The 24,433-nt window shown below is 38.8% G+C and overlaps 1 protein-coding gene across 1 annotated transcript; it reads left to right on the forward strand.

Moving 5' to 3' along the window:
* The first annotated feature begins 11,050 nt into the window (after positions 1 to 11,050).
* On the forward strand, positions 11,051 to 17,909 carry LOC113024036 (uncharacterized). The gene is made up of 11 exons (XM_026170611.2): positions 11,051 to 11,260; positions 11,690 to 11,838; positions 11,947 to 12,109; positions 12,753 to 13,100; positions 13,360 to 13,641; positions 13,726 to 13,752; positions 14,267 to 14,368; positions 14,504 to 14,534; positions 14,669 to 14,718; positions 14,910 to 14,944; positions 17,483 to 17,909. Exons 1-11 carry the CDS (start codon positions 11,191 to 11,193, stop codon positions 17,564 to 17,566), a joined length of 1,341 nt encoding a protein of 446 aa, XP_026026396.1. The 5' UTR covers positions 11,051 to 11,190; the 3' UTR covers positions 17,567 to 17,909.
* The last annotated feature ends 6,524 nt before the right edge of the window (positions 17,910 to 24,433 follow it).

Here is a 24,433-nt window from a genome sequence, read left to right on the forward strand (position 1 = left end):
CTCTGACAGATGTATAATAATATCTGTGACAGTTTTAATTGATGCAGTGATGACTGTGTGGGTGTGTGGCATGACTTTCATGGCCGTGATAGTGTATATTTCTGTGCTACATCAATGCAAATAAAAAATAAATAGTTTTAAAAGTTGGTCCACCTCAAAGTGTACATGTGAATAATATAATGCAAGAATAAACGTTAAGAAAAAATTAAGATTAAAAAAATTATTGTTTGCCTTTACAATGCAAAGCTACAACAACAAATACTTGCGTACCTGAGAATGATAATTTGGTATGATGATGGTCAAACCATACCTGCAAACAGCAAATCACACCTACCTGTCACTGAGTGGACCAAAAGACAAGCAAAGCGATCGTGGATCAAATAAAACGTCTTCCTGGAGTCACAAACTGTATGGCAGGAAATCCTTTATAAGAGAAGCTTTACAGAGAAGTGTGCAATGAGACAGCATTTACAACAAAAAAGGAAGTTCTTTTCTGCTGCCCATCAAAGAAACCGAGCGCAGCCACAGTATTGCATTTCACAGTGTGAATATTTCAAGAGCACTTCTCTATTGAAATACTTTACTGATAGCAATGACAGGACTTCCCTAAACTTGTGGAATCAAGTTACATGACGTACACAAAAGAGTCAGCTTTGACAAAAATCGTCAATTGAAATGAAGAAACAACATACAACACATTGGAACTGAAAGCACCCGTGTTGTTAGAGCTTCAGAGACTGGTAGTACAAACAGGAATTTGTGAAATATGAGTAAAGTGCAACAGGTTTCCCTTCAGTTTCCAGTCAGTAAACAAATACACCGGATATGGCATTGTTTCCAGGCCTCTGCTTCAGACTTAGTCAAACAAAAGAAATGACAGTGAACAATAATGAAAGTGACAAGGAGCAAATGAAAAATCTAAACGTAATTGAGTGCAATTAGACTGCACCTCTCACAGGAGGAAGTAAAATAAATAAAATAAAAATGCAATTGCATATCAGTTTTATTCATCCAATCTCTTCTGCTTATCACGGTTGTGGGGGGGAATCCCATAGAGCGAGAAGCGGGGTACAACCTGGTCAGGTTGTCACTCTGACACATGGCTAACACAGAGCGATAGACAACCATTCACACTCACATTCTCACCTATGGGGCAATTTAGAATCACCAGATAATCTAACCCCACTAACTGCATGTCTGCATGCAAAATCCACACAGAAAAGCTGCAGACAGGTGGAGTCTAACGGAGGACCTTGTTGCTGTGAGGCAACAGTGCTAACCATCATGCCACCGTGCTGCCCTCTAAACCCATTTATCTTTTATCTTGTTTAATTTTGTTCAAATAGTTAACTTAGAAACACCAATCAAACAGGTGAAAGGATTTAAGCTAATCTTAGAGCCCAGTGATGCTGACAGAAAGTTTGTCTTCCACATGTGTCTACCATAAGCACGTGCAACTGAAGGCTGCCACCATGTGGACAGAACTGTGCAGTACAAGCAACAGCAACATTAAATCCACTGCAGAATAGTTGCAAATCTGAATGTTTTCTTCTTATTTTAAATGTAAAATGATATTTATGTTATATTTACAGAGGTAGCAATGAAATAAAGTATAGGCATTTGGGACTAGTTTCAAAATGCTGATTGATGACATACTGTATCTGTGTTTGGTTCTCCAGCTGCGCCATAGCACACAAAAAGGCACTTCAAAGGGTCATTAATATGGTCCAAAAATCACTGGACATCCTCTTCTCAGCACTCGCTGTCCTGAGAGGGCACACAGGATCCTATGGGATTGCACACACCCAGGATATCAGATGTTTAAGCTGCTGCCGTCTGATAGGAGGATTCAGATTGCTGAAGTCATGGACAAGCAGACTCTAGGGCAGCTTTTACAACAGGGCAATAGCCCTAATCAGTGCTAACTGCTGACCTGATTGGCTACCTCCCTGAACTGGCAATAATGTGCAGTAAACATTCATTCTTTAATTTATTAAGTCACACCTTTTTTTGCACTTTTTATAGTATCTATTCATAGTATCTATATGAATTGCAACTGTACAACAGTTAAGCCACTGTTCACTTCATAATTTAGTTCATTTGTAATTTAGACATCATAAATTAATCCAGATTATAACCTTAACTTAAACATGGCCATGCGGTTGTCAGAGTGCTGCCAAAAATGAAATGTCTGAGAGTGACAGCCTAACTTTGAGTGAGTTAGTAAAGGGTGTGACATTGATGCATACATTATGCAGTTTAAAAACACATCTGACAGCAACTTTTAGACGTCTCACATACCCCTCTGATGAACTGTGCACTACTTTTTGCTTTAGGCATTACAGTATAGCATGCAAAAAAGTGCATGACTCATCTCAGTTGGTATTTGGCTCTGCATAGCAATCATTTCCGATACAAGATGCAAAAACCCATGGCGTGTGCTGCTGAATACACAATATACTGCTAGTTGTGTACCTGAATGTAATATCTGGGTTGGTCGTAGTAAATTGTCATACTTGGTTTTACACATTTCAAAGAAAAGTGTTAATGTTTTACTCACATGAAAAGTTAAACTTTTATTTATTTACTTCAAAAAAATGGCAGCATGTAGTATTAACCTTAAATGTGAAAGAAAGCTGTCACTGTACTCGTTAAGGAAATGAGACTTATTAGAGAGGAAAACCTCAGACTTGAAAGAATTGGCTCTGTTTTTTGGGTTACACTACCTGAACCAAAATAGTTTGGACTGAAAATGTTCCAGTGTTAGGAGATTGTCGGAAGCCACACACACACACACACACACACACACACACACACACACACACACACACACACACACACACACACACACTATGTGTTCGGCTGCTGTTTGGTACAGTACAGGTATTGTTTCTGAGGTGTTGTCACTTTGAATAATTCTTTGACATAATTCAGCATGAAACGAAATTTAAATGCAGGAGGCACACGCTGAGCAATATATTGAAACGTACTAAAGTCACGAAGAGCTGGAAATTCAGGTGATAATTTGCTGCAGTTGTGTTTAAAATTAAATTTCTTTATATTTATACTCTAAAATTACTGGCGTTAGCCAAGACTTGGCACAGTAACTGACACTTGTGTCTAATGTCTTATTTTGTCAACTCATGTTAAAAAATTTATTCCACATTAATTCAGTGTTACTGTGCCCAGTATGTTCCCTCAAAGAGTTCATAGTGGTGGATAAGCTAAACTGGTCTTAAAGAGACTTAACGTGGGAATAAAACGGCCAAAAACTGAATAAAACTGTCAGTATTGTGAAATAACTACAGCTATGTGCCGTCAAATCCTCTATGCAATGTCGTTCTGAGACGTCAACTTCAGTTAGCGTGCTAATTAGCTAGTTAAAGTTATTTATAAAAGTAAAGTGGTGGTTTGAACTGTCTTGAAAAACTGCTGTAGCAAAAGCTATTTTGGCCTGTTAAGTGGTTTGAGTGAGAACTTTGTGTGTTCTCTAAAAACAAAAATGTGCAACTGCTTAATTACCTTAAATACTTATTTTAGCAATGCTCACATGCATCCTAAAAAAAGACACACTTCCGGGAACAGTTGCGCACACACACACACACACACACACACACACACACACACACACACACACACACACACACACATAGGTTAATGTAGTCCAGCAGGTGTCATATTTATGGTCATTCTTACCTTTCATAACAGAAGTCTTCGAAGTTGAGCTTCCCATGAGATAAAGGGAGCAGGAATTTCCTAACGCCTTAACCTGAAGAAACATACGGGAAAGACGACTTGTTAAAAAACACTTTACAAATGTTATCTGAGTGAACAGTCAAATTAGAGGTTAACCAGTTTTACCCATGATGCCAAAATCTGTATGTGCTCAAGAGAATAAAAAGAACTACTGTGTATTGTATTACTTTTTATATTAAGATGTGACACTTGGCTTTGTTCTGTATCTAAATGTATACAGAACACAGCACTGAGTGTATGAATATATGCTTAAACATGGCTTGTATCAAGTGGTCACTAAGTGTAAAAGTCCAGCCAAAGAATGCAGAGCTCACTCAGTGCTGGATGGAGACTAATGAGCACAAAGTGTTTATACTGAGAAAGAAATATGCTCAACAAACTCTGAGTCTAACCCTAAACTCAGAGCGGATTATGCATGCCAATGTGGACCATTTGTATATCTTAAAAAGCATGATGGGAAAAAATATTTTTAATGATAGTTCACTCAAAAAATATTATCATTCAGGTTTTTTTTTTATTAATGAGAGAAGCTGGAATCCACCGGGATAGGGACAGGGAGAAAATACAGCTAAAGAAAAAGATAAATATCTGAATCTAGACATGACTTTCTCACGGCCTCTTCTGTCACGCCAACCCTTTGCATATTTCCCTCCTGCCTCACAGCTCCATCTTCATCATCCGTTGTCCAATAAATGCACTATACTTGTTCCTCTGCACATGTTCAAACCATCTCGGCCTCTAACTTTGTCTTCAAACTGCTTAACCTGAGCTGTTTCTCTGATGAACTCATTCCTAATACTGTCCATCCTGCTCTCTCCCAAACTTTGAGCATCTTCAGCTCAGCCACCAGCTCTGAACCATACATCGTAACAGGGCTCACCGCTCACTCTTATAAACCTTCCTTCAGAATTGAACCTGGTTTCAATCTGTGAAGATATTTTAGAGTAAAATGCACTGGTCTGTGACCCAATGTTTTGTGTTTAATTTTCTGTTCATGTTATATTTGTTGTTCTTGCTTCTAGTTTCGTTTTTTTAGTGTCACATGCTTCAGTCTGTCTCTCAGTGTCAAGTCCAGATCTTTTTGAATTGTCTCATGTTTCCTGCTTTATTTTGATAGTCCCAGTTCTGCGTGCGGTGTATCTAGTTTTAGTTCCCCTTGGTCCCGTTATGTCTGACTACTCCCAGCTGTGCTCTCCTTCTGTGGCTCATTCTCTGATTACTCCGGTTTGTATTTAAGCCCTGTTTTCCTTGTGCTGTGTTTTGTCGTTAACCATCGCACATACGCACGCACGCACACGTGTGTTCTCTTGCTGCGGTCCTGGTTGTGGTTTCTAGCTCATGTTCCTTATTTTTTAGTTTCTTGAGGTTCTGGGTTTGTGAAGTTCTTGAAAAGTGTCTCCAGAAAATAAAGCTGCATTTTGAGGTTATTCCTCCATCTGAGTGTCCTGCATTTGGGTCCTACATACCACAGAGCACGTACCATGACACTGTGTTCAAACATCCATCCATTCATTTCCACTTATCCTTTTCAGGGTCGGGGGGGAGCTGGAGTCTATCCCAGCTGTCATAGGGGTACACCCTGGACAGGTCACCAGTCTGTCGCAGGGCTAACACACAGAGACAGACAACCATTCACACTCACATTCACACCTATGAGCAATTTAGATTAATCAATTAACCTATCCCAACTAAGTGCATGTCTTTGGACAGTGGGAGGAAGCAAGAGTACCCAGAGGGAACCCATGCAAACTCCACACAGAAAGAGTTTGCATGGGTGGAATTGAACTCAGGACCTTCTTGCTGTGCGGCAACAGTGCTAACCACTGTACTGCCCCTGTGTTCGAACACTCATTTTAAATTTAAACTCTTAAAGTTGTTTCAGGCTCATCTTCACACAAATATTCCCAGTATTTTCCAACAATATCCCAATCTTGAAAAGCGCTATATAAATGCAATCCCTTATTATTATTATTATTATTATTATTATTATTATTATTATTATTATTATTATTATTATTAACTGTGACAAGCATTTTTCCATCACTGTGACCAGTCACAAAACAACAAATGATAGCCCACTTATTAGTGTTTAGTGTTTAAGCTTCATTTGGATTAACTGCATTTAAATACTGTCTGATACAGTAAATTGTTCAGCGCAGAGGAAATTTCTGACAATCTTACCACTGCCTTACTGTCCAGAGAAGATAAACATAGCCTATATATTAAAAATGGTTCTGCGATGTCCAGTGATCACCATCTCCTGTATGGCCCTACCTCACTGATTGATTCGACAAGTGCTCATAGCAAAAAATAAATCTCTAACTGGGATTTCATGTTCGTAAAGACTGGGAAAGTTGTGTGCTCCGATATGTGGTTTGACACTGACTGTGTGAGCGAGGAAATGAAACCCAGACAGCTGTAGGCGCATGACATCAGACTTAAAGTTTGAAAACATGTTATGCCCAACTTGCCTTAGCTCTCTTTCTTGAACCAAAAACAGTTTCCCCTCATCTCAGGGGCAACAAACCTGCTTTCTGGAAAATGAAGTTGCATATAATTTGTGGGGAAAAAGTGCAGAAGGAAAGTGGATGCAAAAAGTACAAAAAAATGCAAAAATGTTGTTGTATAGAAAAGAAAAGCACAGATGTGATTAGAATAATTAGCTCTGTTACAATGTTATGCAACGTTGATTAAAAAAACTCTAAGGTTTTCGGTCCTCCTCATCCGTTACCCAGTGGTTATTTACAGCCGCGGTCGGATAACAGATTGCATATATAAATGCAAAGAATTTCACCTATGATATCAAGTGCTATTCAAAACAACCTCAGTAATTTCTGGATGCATTTGCATGTGTGTGTTTGCACCAGTGTGTTTCTGTGTGTTAAATGCAAGTCCTTGCCTCCCACTGCCAAATGTTTCACCATTTGGTCTCCCAGATAGAGAGGTGGCTGATAAATACTGTTATCTGTAAATGACTCATCCTCACTTTCAATATGGCACCAGGGCTCTTCATAGGGAAGCAAACTACTGTAAAGGTTCTCTGTATCAACAGCAATATGAACTATAGAGTAACGGGCAAAAGCAATATTCCATTGGTTTCGTTAGTCATCCATCCATCCATCCATCTTCATCCGCTTTATCCGAGGCCGGGTCGCATTACTGCAGCTGCAGCCCCAATCCGTCTGTCGATCTCCGGCTCCCTTCTCCCATCACTCGCGAACAAGACCCCGAGATACTTGAACTCCTCCACTTGGGGCAGGAACTCATCCCCGACCCGGAGTGGGCACTCCACCCTTTTCCGGCTGAGAACCATGGCCTCAGATTTGGAGGTGCTGATCCTCATTCCCGCTGCTTCACACTCGGCTGCGAACCGTTCCAGTGCGAGCTGGTTTCGTTAGTCATGCATAAAATATTGTCTTGTTAATTTTCAAATGTGGAGCTAACTACTGTGTGCAGTGCATGATTACATGATTGTTTTGTCAATCAAAAAAAGAAAAAAAAACCCCCACAAAATGATACGTGATGTTAAAATATTAAAACTGCACGTTTACTGTCACAAACAAAGATATCTATATGACGGTTTACTGCTTTTATATCACAAGAATGAGACAAACACTTGTTAAAACTCCTTGACCCAACAACATATCAGTAATAATATAACTGTGATATTCTATTTTTGGTACATTAGGGGTAGCAGGGGTAATAATAACAGGGGTCATGCGAAAGAACAAATGAAGCAGTGGTCTACCTCTAAGAAGTGCTTTAGAGTCAGTTTGTCTGCAGACTAGAATAAAAATAAAGTTTAGTCATTTTAAACCTAAACAAATGCATGGAACAAACATTACGTTGAAATAAACAAATGCAAAAAATGATATGAATGGCAAGAGCAAGGTCTGCTCTGATCAAACTCAATTTTCACTTCTTTAAAGTCATTTTCAATAACCATTTAGGTCCTTTATTATTTTATTCCATTTGGTCTCAGCGTTAAAAGACAGAGAAGGGGAAAGACAAGAGGTCAGAAAACTGGACGATTATGTAAGCGCATGTTTTCTGGGGACAGTGCAACAGGGAGAGAGTCACCAAGAGTGCACAATAGTAGGTCAGATTGTGGCAAAGCATCCGCTGGGATTTATTCATATAGGCCAGTGACATTAGAAAATAACACATGCAGTGAAACTGAGAACTTCCTGGCACTGTGAACCCCCTTTAAAAGAATATGTGTGATTCATGTCTTCGCGTCTGTGGCATATCTGTTTTTGATAACATGATCATAAAAAGATGCAGTTTTGTGTTGTGTCAAATTCTCTTTCTTTACAAAGGTTTCGAGGTCAAATCTTGATATATATATATATATAAAAAAAACCCAGAGCAATTTTATGAAATAGTGACTGAAAACATATCACAGTTGTGAAATATTATGGACTGCAGGGTGCAGTGTATTTGTACAGAATGTACCCACATGTCTGTACCCACATTGAGTTATAAATTGCATCACTTCATCCTTCGACTCCATTATCCAGGTCAGTGAAAGGCTTCCCGCAGGAGCTAATCACTGTCTCCACAATGTTCCAACACTCAGGAACCAAAGACAGTGATCGCAAACACACAAGAATAAATAAATTTAGTTATTCAAAATATTGTAGTATCCATAAACATCTTTATTAAAGATTAAGCGTCATCGCTCTTGTATGGACACAATTTGTAAAAAAGAAGATGAAATTTTCCCAAACGTTACACATAATACGACTGCTTAAGTACTCAAAAAGCTCTAACTACAAACCTCATTCACCCAGCATGCTTTCTTTATCCAACATTCACACTCTGGCTTCATTGTCTTGCCCAAGGTTACTCAGGCAGGTAGGCTGGAGCACACTGGATCAAACCACTGACTGCTCCACCTACTGAGCCACAGCCACCCCTCGTTGTTCTCTTTCACTTTGCTTTTCATTCCTGTTTTTATGTACATTGTTCTCTCTTCTCTTTGCCTCACCACCTCACAAACACTATCAGATTTTGTGGTGTTGATGTCACACACGGCCTCCCTATGCTTTTTCACTGCTGCAGTTTCTTGTTTTTAAATGCCAAACACTTATATCAATACACGTGCAATACTTTAATAGGTTTGGTCACTGTTTTTTGTTCACTGGAAATAATAAGATGTTAACAGACTTGTAAAACTGATCTATACTATATCTATAGTGTATCTATACAGTATATCTATATCTATAGTATATAGTATATCTCTATTACTATAAGCAGATTAATATACGACAAACTAATCATTAGATGAAGCAGTGTTCTTTATTGCCTTATAGTTGCCTGCTGGGATAATTCAGAGTAATCACACAGCACATAGCTCAGCGGGTTTGCGTCAGCTCGTGTCCTTTCATTATTGCTTTTTTTCCAGTTAAATTAAAGAGACTTAAAAAGGGAATCAGTTTGCACCCTCATTCTCCAACCTAAATTTATGTGCTTGTAAGACTCTGAAATAAATTTCTAAGGAGCATAACGTTCTGTACTTTCTCTCGGTCATTTAGTTATTCTATTATTTCCATTGAACATAAGTCCAAAATTTTGAGACAGAAAATATGATATACAGCTCAGACTATTATGGTGGTTGTCTCCCACAACAAATGAAATATATACACTTCCTGTAATTTCCACATCACTTGTTTTTGCCTGTTCCTCTTACCCACACTCAGTAGCCAGCTGAACCAGGCGTTCAGGGCACATAAAACATGTCAGAGTCCTCGTCACAGACTTCAAACACCTCTTTGAGCTGCTTCACAAATATCAGCAGGCTGACTTCTTTGTCCGTTTTTGTCTTTGTTCTTTCCTGTCGTTTCATTTGATCCACAGCAGACACACGACATCGTTTGAAAAACTGCAGCAGTGCATGTCCACGTGTGACGCAAACCTTGTGGATGTCGATGCCTGCTGCACGCAGAGGACGAGCGATGCTGGTGGTGGACAGTTTGGTGGAATTTCTCTCCCTCGTGAATCAGTTCTACTAAAGGAACGGGGTGAGGGGAAGAGCACAACTTTATTCATGAAGTTTAAATTTATTATACAAGTCATCTGCCAGTGGCTCCATAGTGTATCTAACAAGCAATAGGTCCCTGGTTTGATTCTGGAAGGAGACACATCCCTATGGTTCTGCATCAGGAGTGACAGGATTACCCATTGTGAATAAGGGTGTAGCTTATTCTTCTTCTTGTCTATAAATTTATTGTCAAGTTACAACATACCCCAAGTAACACAATATGGCTACACTCACTTATAAATTGCTACGCCAGACAAACTGGAGTGCAAGTTTGCACTTATACTACAAGGAAGAGACAGTTTTTTCACCTTCCAGTAAACAAAGAAGTTTGTGTTTTATTTAGACAAAAAAATGACTGAACACCAATAAAAGTTTAAACTGCTGTTCAGGACTCTTCGTTTTGAATGAAAGCATTTACTGCTCCTGCATATCTATTTGTATGAAATGTTAGCAGGCCTAATCTTCCTTTGACGAATGAGTAATGAAGTAGGGCTCTTCCGTGACTAACATAGTCAAGTTTGGAGATGTTGATTCAGTTTATAAACATCATGTTTCCTGCAGTTCTTGGATTAATCCCCCCCTCCATCACTTTTCTACCATCATCTGCAGATGTGGCTGTTCAAAGCTCTCCCCACACTTTTAAACTGTTTTTAGGCTAGGTTTTTTTTTGGCTACTTTGATTCATCCTGTTCAAATAGGTACAGTAAAAGCACATAGCAAAGTGGCAGGAATAGAGTTTTATGACAGACAGCAGCACAAACAGGGATAACAGGGAAAACTGGGAACAGCTGTGTTAGTGGGTAGATAAGATCAGGAGATCAGTAGTTGCTGCTTCTTGAGAAGGCAGTCAGGTGACTAAACAGGGATAAAAGTCCAGGGCCATCTGGTGGACAGATGGAAAACTCTGGTCCCAAAGTCCCTTCTGTTATACTTCTCTCACTGGCAGCAGTTTTAGGACTTTCAGCATCAGATTAGCAAAACACCTGTTTCTGTAATATCAGAAATAGAAACTCTGTGACACAGGAGCACCTTCACCGAAACCACAACCTTCATTTAGTACAGGTAGTAGCAGCTGTGTGCTTTGTTCCCTTGACATCCTCGTCACATTCGATTTCTGAGGATTCAGTTTATGTACCTAGAGATATTTTCTTCTTAAGTTTGTGGTTTACTGCACTGCTGGCCAGCTGTTTCTTCCCATCACAACACACATGTGATCTGTGAAGTCTAAAAAAGGAAGTGTGTTTACTTCCCCCATTGCTTCTCAAGAGGATGTCATATGCATTAAGAAAACACAGAGCGGCCAAGTGAGAGAGAAAAAGAAGGAGCGAGAGAGATACACAGCCTATGTAGGTGTTTTCTTCACTTCAGTCGGTCTTGCTGATGCGTTAAGGATGCACTCAGTTAGTGGTGGACGATCATCCTGGGCATGTACTCTGTTACTGGTCTCTCTCCAACTTTGGGGTAAGTTTCACGCAGTAGATGTTTCTTAGTATAGTGTTTTTGTCAAATTTTGATTTGTTAAGATTAACAATCACTATGATATGTGCCTGGTAGAAGATCTGTTAAATGTCTGCTAGGAGTAAAAAGTAATCGATGTTTGATTTCCATTAAATTTTTAAGTTTTGACACACACAAAAATGTCTTTTCGAGCCTATAATTGTACCTAATATTTAGGCATCCTATCTATCTAGAGTTTCCTATCTAGAGTTTCACAACTGATTTTGGTTTAGCTGTAATCACAAGCTTGGTAAAAAGTGAATGTCGACACATCTTGTAATGACCGCTGTGTTTTCCCATGTGTGTTAAGAAACCTGTTGCTCCATTCGAAGACACATTTTTGAGATTTAGCTGATTCCTGCTAAATGTTATAACCTTACTGTTACTTTATAGGACGACTTTCTGCTTCCACAACCTCGGTCACTCTTCAGGCTCCTACCCTGGAGATCTATTCGAAGTCAAAGGACTCCGTGGTCCTGGTCTGCCGAGCCCCCGAGGGTTACACTGGGGTTTTGTTCATGCTTTACGAGAGGAGAAAAAAGGTAGTTTAATATGTTCTTTTTTCAAATGAATGCATATTTTTGGAGCGTGTTGAGTTCCTCCTGAGCTGCAGCGATTTTATTGCTTTCTTTTTGTTTTATTCTATTGAGGTGGATTCTCGGGATCTGCCCTCTCATGTTGGAGAAGTTCAGTTTACTATTAGGATACAAGAATGGGTCCCAGGCCAGAGTAAACTTTTCTGCTGTCTGTACAGGAGCCAGGAGGGTCACTACAGCGCATTCAGTCCATATTTGCAACTGGAGGACCAAAATGGTTTGTGTGTTTGATGGAAACTCTTATTTACAGCTCTGATTTTGACCTTCTTTTGCTTTAACAGAGACTTGGTTCTGATTTAAAAAGAAAAACACATCCTTCGCACACTTCATATTATATGAATTTATTTTTAATTAAAAAAAGGGAGAATTAAGATGACACGGGTCAATGAGTCGGATGTGGTCGAGGCTGTTGTTTTTCATTGTATTCAAAACGGAACAAATACGTTTTCTGTGTTAATCGGCTGGGTTAATCGGTAGTGATTCCACATGTGGTTTAAAACAATAAACACTCCCATCCGCTTCCACTCCAGCACAGCAAACACACTGCTGAATGCAGGTGCTCTCTGCGGTCTCTTATTGTCCTCCTCTCTGTGGGTGTGTATAGTGGTAGTTACATCCTGCTCTTCATAGAGAAACCACACACCCCCACACACGGAAACCCATGAAACACAATATCTACCGGCTTAAACTGTTGACAGTTACAAAAGGAAGTCTGACAAACCAGACGCTGGCCTATCTTCTTTTTCTTTTTTTGTTGTTGCAGCTTTTACTTTTATTGAGAGTCTAGAATTAATCTAGTAACAAAACATGGAGAGATAATGGCTTCCCCCTACTGTCTCCATTCCTTTTCTGTCATGTAGACACCTCCCTCCCACCTCCAGTCTTGTCTGTAGAGCCTTCCTCAGGTGAGGTCAAACGCGGGGACCTGCTGTCCTTCAGCTGCACAGTCCCGGCCCATCCACAGTCGCAGTCAAACAAACCGACAAGCTTCCTTTTGCTGAGGACCGCTAAACAAACAGGGACGGCATCTGTTATCCAGCAGCCCCGGGCTAGCCAGGTATCAAACTTCCAGCTGCAGCCGGGAGTCTTCACTGTGGGGCCAGTCAGGGGAGGAGAGGAGGGAGAGTACACCTGCCTCTATCAAATGACCAAAGAAAGCGGACTGGTTAATTCCACTGTGAGCAACATAGTTCCAATCACCATTACAGGTGAAGACGTATGACTTTTTGAAGCCTTTCTTCTGTGATGTTTTTTACATGTTAATGTGGTACTTGTAAATATTTTAGACCAAAAAATTGTATTTCAGGTAATGGATTCATTCCTTTAGGTAGAACATTAACACAAGAGGACTAAGACTTGTAAATATTGTTGCATCTATTCAATTTTTGTCATTTGTTTTCTGCCTAATTAGTAATCCAGTCATTTAATTATCTGAATACTATTTGCTCTTATTTCACGTGCTCCCAGACATCCTGCCGGCGCCCAATCTTCACCTTGAACAGCAGACAGATGTGTGGCATTTACTGTGCATAGGGTCTGCTGCATACCCCGGCGCTGTGTTCTCTCTCTACCTGGTGGATGGTGAATTTCCTGTTGCAACATTTCAGGCAAACATTTTCGCGCATCAAGCCACCTTCCCGCTGCCTGTCCAGGACTCTCCAGTGGCTCTATACCAGTGCCAGTACAGTGTCCTACTGGGAGAGACATGGAGCAAGTCTGAGCACAGCAACCCTTTAACTGTAACCAAAGGTACGGACTTACACTTCTAATGGTATGTGAGTGGACTGACCTTTAGAGAAACTGCAGCTGATTCTCCCTTTTTTTATATTTAAGGGAATTCCCCACCACCAACATCAACAGGTAGGCTATTAGCATGCCTTTTTTGTTGTTGTTGTTCTCATACCTAAAAGTTCTGCAAGACTTCAACTGGTCTCCCTACCGGATCCTCACATAATAACACATTAGTCCACCTTAGAGTCACTTTTCAGTATGCAGAGCAGTCCATAAGAGCCCATAAACATGATGGTATTACCATAAAGGCCACATGACTGTGGTAACCAGGAAAATGTCTGCAAAGCTTGTTGCAGATGCGACAGGTTCTTTTGCGAAAGGATGTAATTTAATCTGAATCTGTTAAACTTAATTTATTACATTTATAATTTATTTATTTTTTTTAGAATTTATCAAAATACAAAATGCATCTTTTTCAATAAACTAAAAACTACATTTTTTTTCTTCTTCACATTGGAATGGAGCTCTCCATTGCATTGGAAAATGATACTAGCACTTTAAATCAAATCTGTTGTAATACTTTACATTCTTCACAACTGGGTTTTTTAAGTATTTAATATTAATACTAGTTTGATGTTTGCAGATTCATTAAATCTGGACTGGCCTCTCGTTGTGGGCTCTTTGTCAGCTGCAGTGTTGATCCTCTGTTCTTTGGCAGTCGTGATCATAGTGGTGCACAGGAAAGGTATTTCACACAAAAGCTTCTGCTTTGTTATAAATACTCTGATGCTTCAAGCTATGTTTTCATGCTGATTTAATTGCCTTCGTTTGTGAAAGGCATTAATTTCTCTTTTCCTATTCATTTCACCCACTTTTAAAGTGAAAGCAAGAGCAGAAGAAAGACAGAAAAGGTACTGGTTTTCTTAATCGGTCTAAAAATGAAGTTATAATGAGAAATACAAAAGAAAAAAGCTACTTCTTTGAAGACGGCAACATACAATGCCTTGGATATTGTTGTAATACATTTTTGTGTAATACATTTTAGGGAGGATACACAGTTCTGGTCTCAGGTTCATGCGAAGGATCATATAGTTGGTGAGAATTTCCCTTCAGAACCAAATTTCCCCTTCAGGATTTCAAGCTTATTCTGTTTTTATTCACGTCTCATTCATCCAAATTCTCACAGGCACAAAGCATTGCAGGAGTAATCAGCTTAATGAGACGAGTACTAATGACTGATTGATAATGTGACTAATGTGAGCTTGTTTATTATTCTTTTTCCTCAGACATTACACTCACACGTACAACCTTCCCTTCTGAGGTAAGTATTAACATCACCTAAACCTCCAGCTGCTAATATAAATTCTCAGGAGAGTCATCAAATGGGAAAAATATTTGCCCTTGTTCTTTCCTTTCTGTCAGAGGATTGTGAGCTAAACGATAAGGTTGTCTGGCTTTGTGTTAAACCGCTAGTCAAACCAACAGTTAGCCTCTGTCATGTCAAAAAGAAAGTTTTTACATGACTCTGCACTCCTGTGAAAAACCAACTGAACTCACTCAGTAACTCGTAGAACCAGGAAGAAATAACTTGAAGTAACTAGTTTCTATATTACTTCATCAGTCTCACACATTCCTCTGGGGGAATTTTGTTTCACTCTTTTTAACAATGCTCTTTCAGTATGGTTAGGTTTTTGTGCAGTTATTTATGAACAGCTCTTTTAAGGGCCTGGCACAATGTTTCACTTTGACTGGGCTACTTCAAAACCTCGAGTCTTTTCTTTTTCCACTACTTGTTGTTGGGATCATTGCCTTGTTACATGAACCATTTTCAGCCATATTTTGGCTGTCAGACAGATGGCCTCGCATTTAACTCTACAACACTTCAGTATACAGAAAGATTCATAGTTGACTCAATGACTCCAAGGTGTCCAGGTCCCATGGCTGCAAATACAAATATATGCAAATATACCCTCCATCATTGTGGTTAACAGTCGGTATTAGGTGTGCGTTCTGATATTCTTGGTTTGGTTTTCGCCAAAAATGGTGCTGTCCATGGTCAGACATCTCCACTTTGGTCTCATTTGTTTTTTCAGATGCAACATAACAAATCTAAGCTGTGCAGCCATGCCATGAACCCTTCCAAACAAGTCATATGTGCCAATTGAGATCTGTAGAAAAGCTTTTGGTGGTCTGACCTTGGGGTGACTTTGCTGGGACTTCCACTGCTGGGAACATTGTGTTAACATACTAGAATGCTCCACACAAAGTCAAAACTTCTGCTTTTATAGAGACAAGTTTTCACACCTATGAAGTTTGTTATAAATGTGAATTATCTGATACTTTAAATTGGATTTATTAACAAAAATAAAATACACTATACCATGTACTGCACAGTAAACCAATCCTTTAATCATGGTAGACTTTGCAATAGCAAAACTTCATGCTAACCTTCACAGGGACGTAGAAATAGGTCAGTTTAGACTCAGCTCTCTCTAATGCAGTTCTGCCTCTTTCTTTTGGAATTTCTGGTATTTCCAGGACTTTTTTGTTTCTGCTCTAGATTTACTCTGACAAACTATGGTAAACTTCAAGAATCTGGTCGCTTTAAACACACACACACACACACACACACACACACACACACACACACACACACACACACACACACACACACACACACACACACACACACACACACACACACTATAGCTAATCAACAACACCCCCTCCCAAGCATGCTGTCACCTCAAACCCACACCTACAGTATTCCTCATTAGCGCTGTTACACTGTGTTTGAGCATGTGTTTCATTAGCTGCAATCACTTTCATTAATTAGCTTAATGAAGGGCTCTCATCAGGCTAAAGTCTCTCTCCAGGCTCTCGCTGATATGCGCCGAAGCCATCTAAGAGGACAGAATGCGGCTGTCACCAGATGATGCAAAAAGTAACCAACCATTACCAAAAAGGAGATGTGTCTCCATCTCATCTGCTTCTTAAGCAGCAGTAGTTTAATCAGGATTCAGAAATGATTTTTTTTTGTATTATATTTTGATTATGACTCATATTATTACACTCTGTTGCTGCACAACGAGACAGAGATGATCATTTCATGTTGGTCAGAATCCTCTGATGTGAAACTGTTTCATTAGCTAAGGAGCTATGAGTCTGGAGGAGGGGAGGCCTGAAAGACAGAAATGAAACACAGAACTGCAAAAACACAAGCAGCTTATCTGAAATATGGCTACGTTCCAAACTGTGAAAAAGGGAACTTTAATGTCATGGGATAGAACAAGGGACAAATGAGGAACAAGCAAGGAACGTAACTCCACCAAGGCTGAACATTTCCTTCCACACCATGAGTTTAGTCCTGGGATTTAGGAGTATAACTGACTAAAAATTATGAAATCTCTAATATAACAGCGTGATATGTGCTTGTGAAATATATGGCACAAAATTCACAATCTGGAAGTCTGATAAGTCAGTCACTTGGGTAAAATATTCATGTAAATCTGTCCTTATTTTTCTTAAATTTTAAGATCAAATTTAGGAGAAAAGATCAATGATTGTAAGAAAACAACACAAATTACACAGGATTCAACAAAGTGCCAGACCACATATGGTTTTTAAGAGGACTATATCTGGAGGAATGACTAATATAATATATTCCATTGTGAAACCACCTAAGGTGTTTGTTGTGCTGTTTTAGCCATCCTGACATGCTAAGTTGCTGGTAGCTATGAGCAAACATGAAAATATTTTTAGCAGTGAAAGCAGTAGATAGGATATGAACTATGCCACAGGAAATTACATCAAGCTTAGATCTTTAATAGGTTGTCTGTTGGTGTTTGTTTGTGCGCAGGACTGGGTCAGCAGGGACACCGAAGCGACATCCAGAGCCCCTCTCTGGAACCCTCTTTCAACATTCACAACACAGATCCATTAGAAATGTTTGCCACCACCCCTCCCCCTCTTTCTCCGTGAGCGCGTGTGTGAGTGTGCCTGCGTGTGTGTGTGTTTATTATCATAGTTTATCGATGTAGCATCAGTTGAAGGTTACACAGCAAGACAGGAAAGGATATTTCCTCAGTTCCTATTTCAAATGCAGCAGTAATTGTACAATTAGACAGGATGTGATGCTTGTTTAATGTTTCTAATAACTGAGCCAGTCTAAATAGCGATTTTATTATTGCTGTTATGAGGCTTGTTTTCTTCTGGAAGCATTTTTGATTTTTTTTTTTAATGTTTGGTTGTAAATAATTGTAATAAAATAAGAGCAAAACTGAAAAGATTTAAATGTGTCTTTTATTATCATAATGATAATAATGATAAAAGAAACTGACAAATATCGTCTCATGACTGTTTCACAAGCTGCGATGTTTTTACGTTTAAAGTTTAGCCTTGATCTTGGAAAAAAGCCGCTGACAGAAAACTCTCACGTCAAGGTCTGTTTGGAAAGTGCTCTGGAGATTAGAATTATTATACAGGATCTTCACCATCAGATGGAGTTTAGTCTAAAACTCAAGCTCGTCATATGAGATTGTTTTGACAGATGCCATGTCTCATGTGTATCTGTGTCATCTTATAATAATCTTCCGTGTCCGACTGCACAGGCTTCACGTTTATTATAATTTACAGCATTTCATAGTGCATTTGACAGGCTTACAGTATATGCCAGCACAATATTTACTTTCTCAAAAAAGGTGTTTATTTGTGTAGAGCTTACCAAATCCTCAAAACTTTTCTAAGTAAAAAATTCAAGCAGGTTGCCTAATCTTGCAACCTTGGTTTGTTATATATCTGCATTTATAACCGGGTACAGGTCAGGACACGGACTAATGGTGTGTTGCATGTATTTATGATACATTGCATAATGAGTGTGAAGGAAAAGGCAACCAAAAAGTTAACTGATCTGCTGTAGTTTTGTTAGATGTTCTGTAGAGGGCACTGTTTCTGTAACTTTTCAATGTTTAAATCATCTTGCAGGACAACAGAACAACTGAAATTTGTCAAGCCGATCTCCTTTATGGTGACATAACAGGTCCCCGAACACGGGACCTGTTATGTGACCGGTTATGAGCCTGACATGCATGAAGCCAAGCGCTCATGTAACTCGAGAACTACAAGTCTTACTTTTATGGCATGTGACGATAGGACGAGGGCTATGATCATTATGAGCCCTCATATATATGTTTGAGAGTGAGCGTGCTGAGAGTAAGTAAAAGCAAGAAAGTAAAAGGCCTCAGGAGGGAGCTACACCTCTCACCTGTTTATGCAGGTTTTATGGTGGACAATAATTTGGCACAGACAAGCTGTCACCGTATCTCAGAAAGCGGTGAGAAGCCAACTCGGTCTTAGACCTTAGTTTTATTACATTTTTACCACAGCGTGCACAGAGCAGAGAGCGTGCACAGAGCAGAGAATGTATCATTTCACTTCCCCTTCATGCACCCTGGGAAACACACATGAGAAGCGAGGATGGACTCAAAGGCTGAAAACGCTGTCTGTTTGTCCGGCTCATATTAATATCTGAGTCATACCTTACTCCCGTGTGGTCACAAGCAAGCGCGTGCATGTACAGCTTAGATATTCAGATCCAGACAACAGCATTGAGCAAATCTGTTCAAATGAGAGGCAGAATAACAATTCGTTGCCTCAGTGATGCCAGTTCAACATGGTCATGAACTTAAGTGGCACCTTAAATTGCCCACATGCCTCACCTTGTTACCATATGTAACACTGTGAATTATGAGTCAGGCTGATATGAAATGACATCCTGAATCTTGATACTGATGATATTTGTCCTTTCGGAGATGCTGGACCAAATATGAGGGAGCTTTAGGTTCATATTTTCATTTAATGTGATGCAATGCACTTGATATGTATTTGAGGTGTAAAGTAAGGTAAGCGGTGCATGATTACCTTCAACAGATTATTCCAAAACAATATGCTGCTGCTTCTGACATTTTCTGACTAATTTAGCTCAAGGCCAGTGATTGCCAGTTCACCCGTATCTTTCAGTGACTCATGGGAACACTCAAAAACACAACTTATTTAATGTTTTACAGTATGCTACAAGTCCAAAGGCAAATGTGAGTCGCTAAGCCTAACTATATTCCACAACCTTTAAAAGTATTTTTAACTGACAGCACAGTGAACTTTATTAATAGATATTAATCAGTAACCCGTGAGTAATGAGCCTACTTGCTCATTCATTAGAAGACTATCTTATTTCAAGACTGAGATGTGTTTGCAGTGAACACACATTAAATAGGTCCACTCCTCCTCTCGGTAAACAGACGGAACGAAATCAAGTGGGTTTATGTAATATCAAGGTGTAAAATAAATGTTTATTCTCTGTGACTCAGCTATGCCATTTATCCCCTCCTCTCCCAAACATCAAAACAATGGAACACACCCACCCAAAGGCCCGCATGTAATGAAATCAAAAGAATAATTTCTGAAACCTCTGCGTTATCTATTCATGGTACACAAACGTATGACACATAGAGACTGTGCCTGGTGACTCCAGTATCTGTCATCAAACGCCCGCTATTGTGTTTGAATTGGGAATTGTATTAAACTGACTAATTGGTACACATGTGAGGTCCACACCCGGGTCATCGAGTTACACAAACCTGGCCAAACCTGGCCAAAAATACAGAATAGTCATAAATGTATTTTTCTCAAAAAAGTAACAGTTACGCCTTTGTTGAACTCTTTAAAGTGTTTATTAAGTATGCTTTAAAGTGGTCAATGATTGGATAATGAAGTAGCCTGAGCTTTTCCAAAGTGTAGTGGTTTACACATTGCCTAACAGGAAAAGTAGCTCTTCTTTCCCTCAATCTGCTCATGTTCACAGCCTCAAGTGTTTAAACAATTATTCACGTGCAAGTAGACCTCAGAGAGCTTTTCTCTTAAAAAGCAGCATTTTGGGATCCACTTAGAAATGGAATAAACAAAGAGAGAAATACTCCTCGGATATTTATTCCTACAGTTGTGAAGGGCAGAAGGACTTCCACTGATGAGGGCAGGCTGGCCTCTTCATTTCACTCCAACCAGAGTCATTACTTAGCAGCTCTTGCTCAAACCAAAGTCTCAGGTGATGTTCACAGTGACTGTGAGCTGCTGCTAAAGTGTTCAGCACCTTTAAAGTAAACTGGAAATTTGCATCCTGATTTTTTTTAAAAATGGCAATTACCACAAAAGCTTTCATTTTTTCTAGTTTGGAAATCTGATTTTTGTTTGTTTCATTCATTTTGGTTACACTCTACCAGTCACAGCTGAGTTTGGGAGAAACTATTCAGCTCGGGAGTGCAGGGGAGAAAGAGGCAGATGAAATACAAACAACTGTACCCATGATATAATTTTCTTATGATAAAGAAATATATCTATGTTTTTAAAAAATAATAATATATGATTTCAAGATCTCAAGTTTAAGAGAATTTGCTTATTGAGTGGGCCCAAACTGTGCATGGACCCATGCCCACTGGATAATCCTACCCAGGTAAATTCATGTTTTCCATGACTACAGCCACAGGGGCTGTTAAGAAAAGACGAGGCAAAGGTGGAATCTATTATTGTTATTGTCAGTACAATTACAAATTTTACTTTGATCTTAAGGGCAGTTTGATTGAAAACCCATTTGGTGATCCTTGTGTGCATGTTTGATTAAATCCACGGCTTCTATTAAAGGCCTTGCTGTGGCATGAGCGTATGGGTCATTTGGCTGGATGAGCTAATAAAGAACTAAATACATAGATTTGCTTTAAAACAGCTGGAATATTGTTGTTGCTAGTCTAGACTAAGTTCACTCCATGTAGTATTGGCTGGGTTTATTTCTAACAGTTCTATAAGGTAATCGCATTTTGTGTGAAAACTTGACATAGTCTAAAACTATGAATGGCAAAATGTAAAAACTTTTGTTTAAAGGGCATAAAGCAGCAAATTCTTACAAGGTAAATAGCTCATAATGCCCTTCATGTCTTCTTATACTTTTGTCCTCTTGACAAAGAGTTATTACAAGAGCAGTGACTAATCCTCTAAACATGGACAGTCTCACACAATGCTGCCACGATGACTTTGTGCCAAGAGGACTTTGGAAGCCAGAGATAACGAAATATCATGGAAATGACTTGATAATGAGCTTGTGATACATGGGTATGCAGCACAACTTCGAAAAAGTCAGATTACATATCAGAATGACTGATAAAATGTAAAATGAAACTTGCCTGGCCGGCTTTGACGCTTTCACATAACATAGAGAGAAACATCTTTGATGGTTTACTTTTTATTCTGAGGTAGCAAAGCAAACTGTGTTTTACAAATCTAATTATAGTGTTGATCTTTGATCTTGTAGGAGGTTTTCTCCTCAGTTCAATACCATAGCCTTTGGTGATACGCCAGAACAGCTTGGCAACATGGCAAAACAAGGAAAGTTGCCAAAGCAATGCAAGGTTTTATTTGTGGAGTGCCTTCCGTACACCAAGGCAGAATGAGCATACTGCAAAAAAAGAATTAATTAACACACATTAATTCAAATATATGTTTATAAAGCCTAAAACCTGTAAGGACAAGAAATGGTAAAGAGGCCAAAATTAAAAATAAATAAGATTTATAATGATAAGAAAAACTAGAATAAAGTATAAAGGTGAAATAATTATACTTAAAAAAAATAACATATAGAAGAGTGAAAGAAAGATTTATAATAAAGAAAGTTTGATCACTCAATTTAAAACAAGAAAAGCACTTTAAAGAACGAAAACAACACATAGATTAAAATAATAAGTAATATTAATGGCTATATATCACCATCCAGATTGAAAAATATTTTTTTAATGTTATGATTTAATAATGTACAGATGATTGAGACATTTCAAAGAACATCAGGTAGTTTCTTCCAGCGTTGTGCAGCACAGTGAGAAGTTGAACTTATTAATAATTTTGAGCACTTTAGTTCCCGTGGCTCCACCATAATAATGTGCCCGCAATGTCACTGGGCTGCGTCCAGTCAGAATGAGGTGATAAATTATTTAAAGGAGACTGGAAGGTCACTAAAGCATGATCTCAGCTCATCTACACTCATCTACACCCACAGGAAGGTCCACCAGGGCAGTCGTGCTGCTTAATTCAAGAAAAGATCTTCCAAACCCAGAAGTTCTTTGGCATTTATGAGGCATGTCGGGTTAAGAAGAGGAACGCAGTAGAATAGATGAGCAGTACAGAGGGTAACGTTCACAGATTTTTAAAATTGTATTTCACAGATTTAAACATGCAAAGAATAATGAGGGTAATGTGGGAAAGAAAATGGCCTTTTAAATGAACGGAAAATGCCAAGCATTCCTATAAGACAGGTAAATTCTTAAAACAGCAGCTAACCGTGACACTTTACCAGTTAATCCCTTTAATTTGAACAAGTTTTGTATGAACTACAGACTAATTTGCATGCGCATGTAGAACAATGAACACCTGTATTTGAGCATGTATTTGAGTATTTTTCTTTCCACTGTCCTCTCATCAGTGAATGACTTTTATGTCATAATTCAGCTCACAAACTCACAACTTTCTACTTTTTATAAACATGCTTTTTTTTGCCCTTAAATTCAGCTTCCAGTACTTATTCATGAATAGTAACAAGAAAAATTATATGTGAGTGAGATATTTGGTGCAATAAAATAGATTGCTGGAGGAATGTCGTAGATGTTTTTACCTGTGTCTTAAGGGACATTTTGGCCTTAAAATTTCTGATGTCTGGACTTACATCTGTGTAGTACGTGCTCTGTTTGATGTATTCCTGAGTGTTTAAAGGCTCATTAAGGGCTCAGCATACCTTAATAACTCAGTGTTGAGGTTTGTTAGTGCCAAATATTTGCTTTTGTAAACTGAATGACTTTTATCCTATGTAAATAGTGAACAAATAGCACCAAGGTTGGCGCTGTGTACCTGTATTGACAATAACTGTGAGATTTGACAGCTGGGATTCAGACCCAGGCTACACCTCCCTTCACTTGTATCTTCAGTGCCATAAGATGATAAAGGACAATTACAATAATATCATTAAAGTCAAACCTGGACACAATAATCACAAAATGACACTCTGATATTACAACAGCCCATTCAAAACACAACATAGTGTTGAAATTAGAAGTCTGTTGGTTTGCAAGCACTGTTGTCTGGGTAGACTTATTGTTTCAGTCCACCTCTGACTCAGATCACTGGTCTATGCACACTACATTTTTTAGTTAGCAATTTACTAGGAACCCCTTGGGTATGTAATCAAATACTATAAACCTGTAGCAAATTATCACTGAGAGGTGCTAATTTATATCGCTTGCATATTTTCAATCAAGGATTCAATTAAAAAAGATGAAAAGGAAATTAAAATCAATCACATAAAAACAGAAAACTTGAGCACATTAAAACCAAGGAGGTACAACTTGTACAAAATATGAAATCTAAATTCAGAATAGCAGTTTGCACTCTTCGGTTACATAATATTTTATCAGTACTTTGAACTCGTCAAGGGTCGAGAGAATGATTAAGCTCCAGTGTTCTGAAGGGTATTGGATAACCATGGTAGAACTGGAAAATTCTGTTCTCAGCAAAAAAATCCCAGTAAATCCTGAGTTCCCAGTAGAGTGGCCATGTAGATTAGCTCAAGATTGGTCATTGCAAATATATTGCTGAAGTAATTATTTTATAATGCAATCAAATATCATTGGTCTCTAACTGCAATCTTCAAAATGGCCAAAGAGTTCAATAAAAAAAACCAACAGCATTCTGACAGAGTCAATAAAAAGTCAGGAGACAGAGC

This window comes from Astatotilapia calliptera, chromosome 6 (assembly GCF_964374335.1).
Source record: "Astatotilapia calliptera chromosome 6, fAstCal68.1, whole genome shotgun sequence".
Classification (NCBI taxonomy): Eukaryota; Metazoa; Chordata; class Actinopteri; order Cichliformes; family Cichlidae; genus Astatotilapia; species Astatotilapia calliptera.

Coding starts and splice junctions, on each gene's coding strand:
- LOC113024036 (XM_026170611.2), top strand. CDS start 11,191: ATGCACTCAGTTAGTGGTGGACGATCATCCTGGGCATGTACTCTGTTA. Junction 11,261..11,689: donor GGTCTCTCTCCAACTTTGGG/GTAAGTTTCACG, acceptor GTTACTTTATAG/GACGACTTTCTGCTTCCACA. Junction 11,839..11,946: donor TTTACGAGAGGAGAAAAAAG/GTAGTTTAATAT, acceptor TATTCTATTGAG/GTGGATTCTCGGGATCTGCC.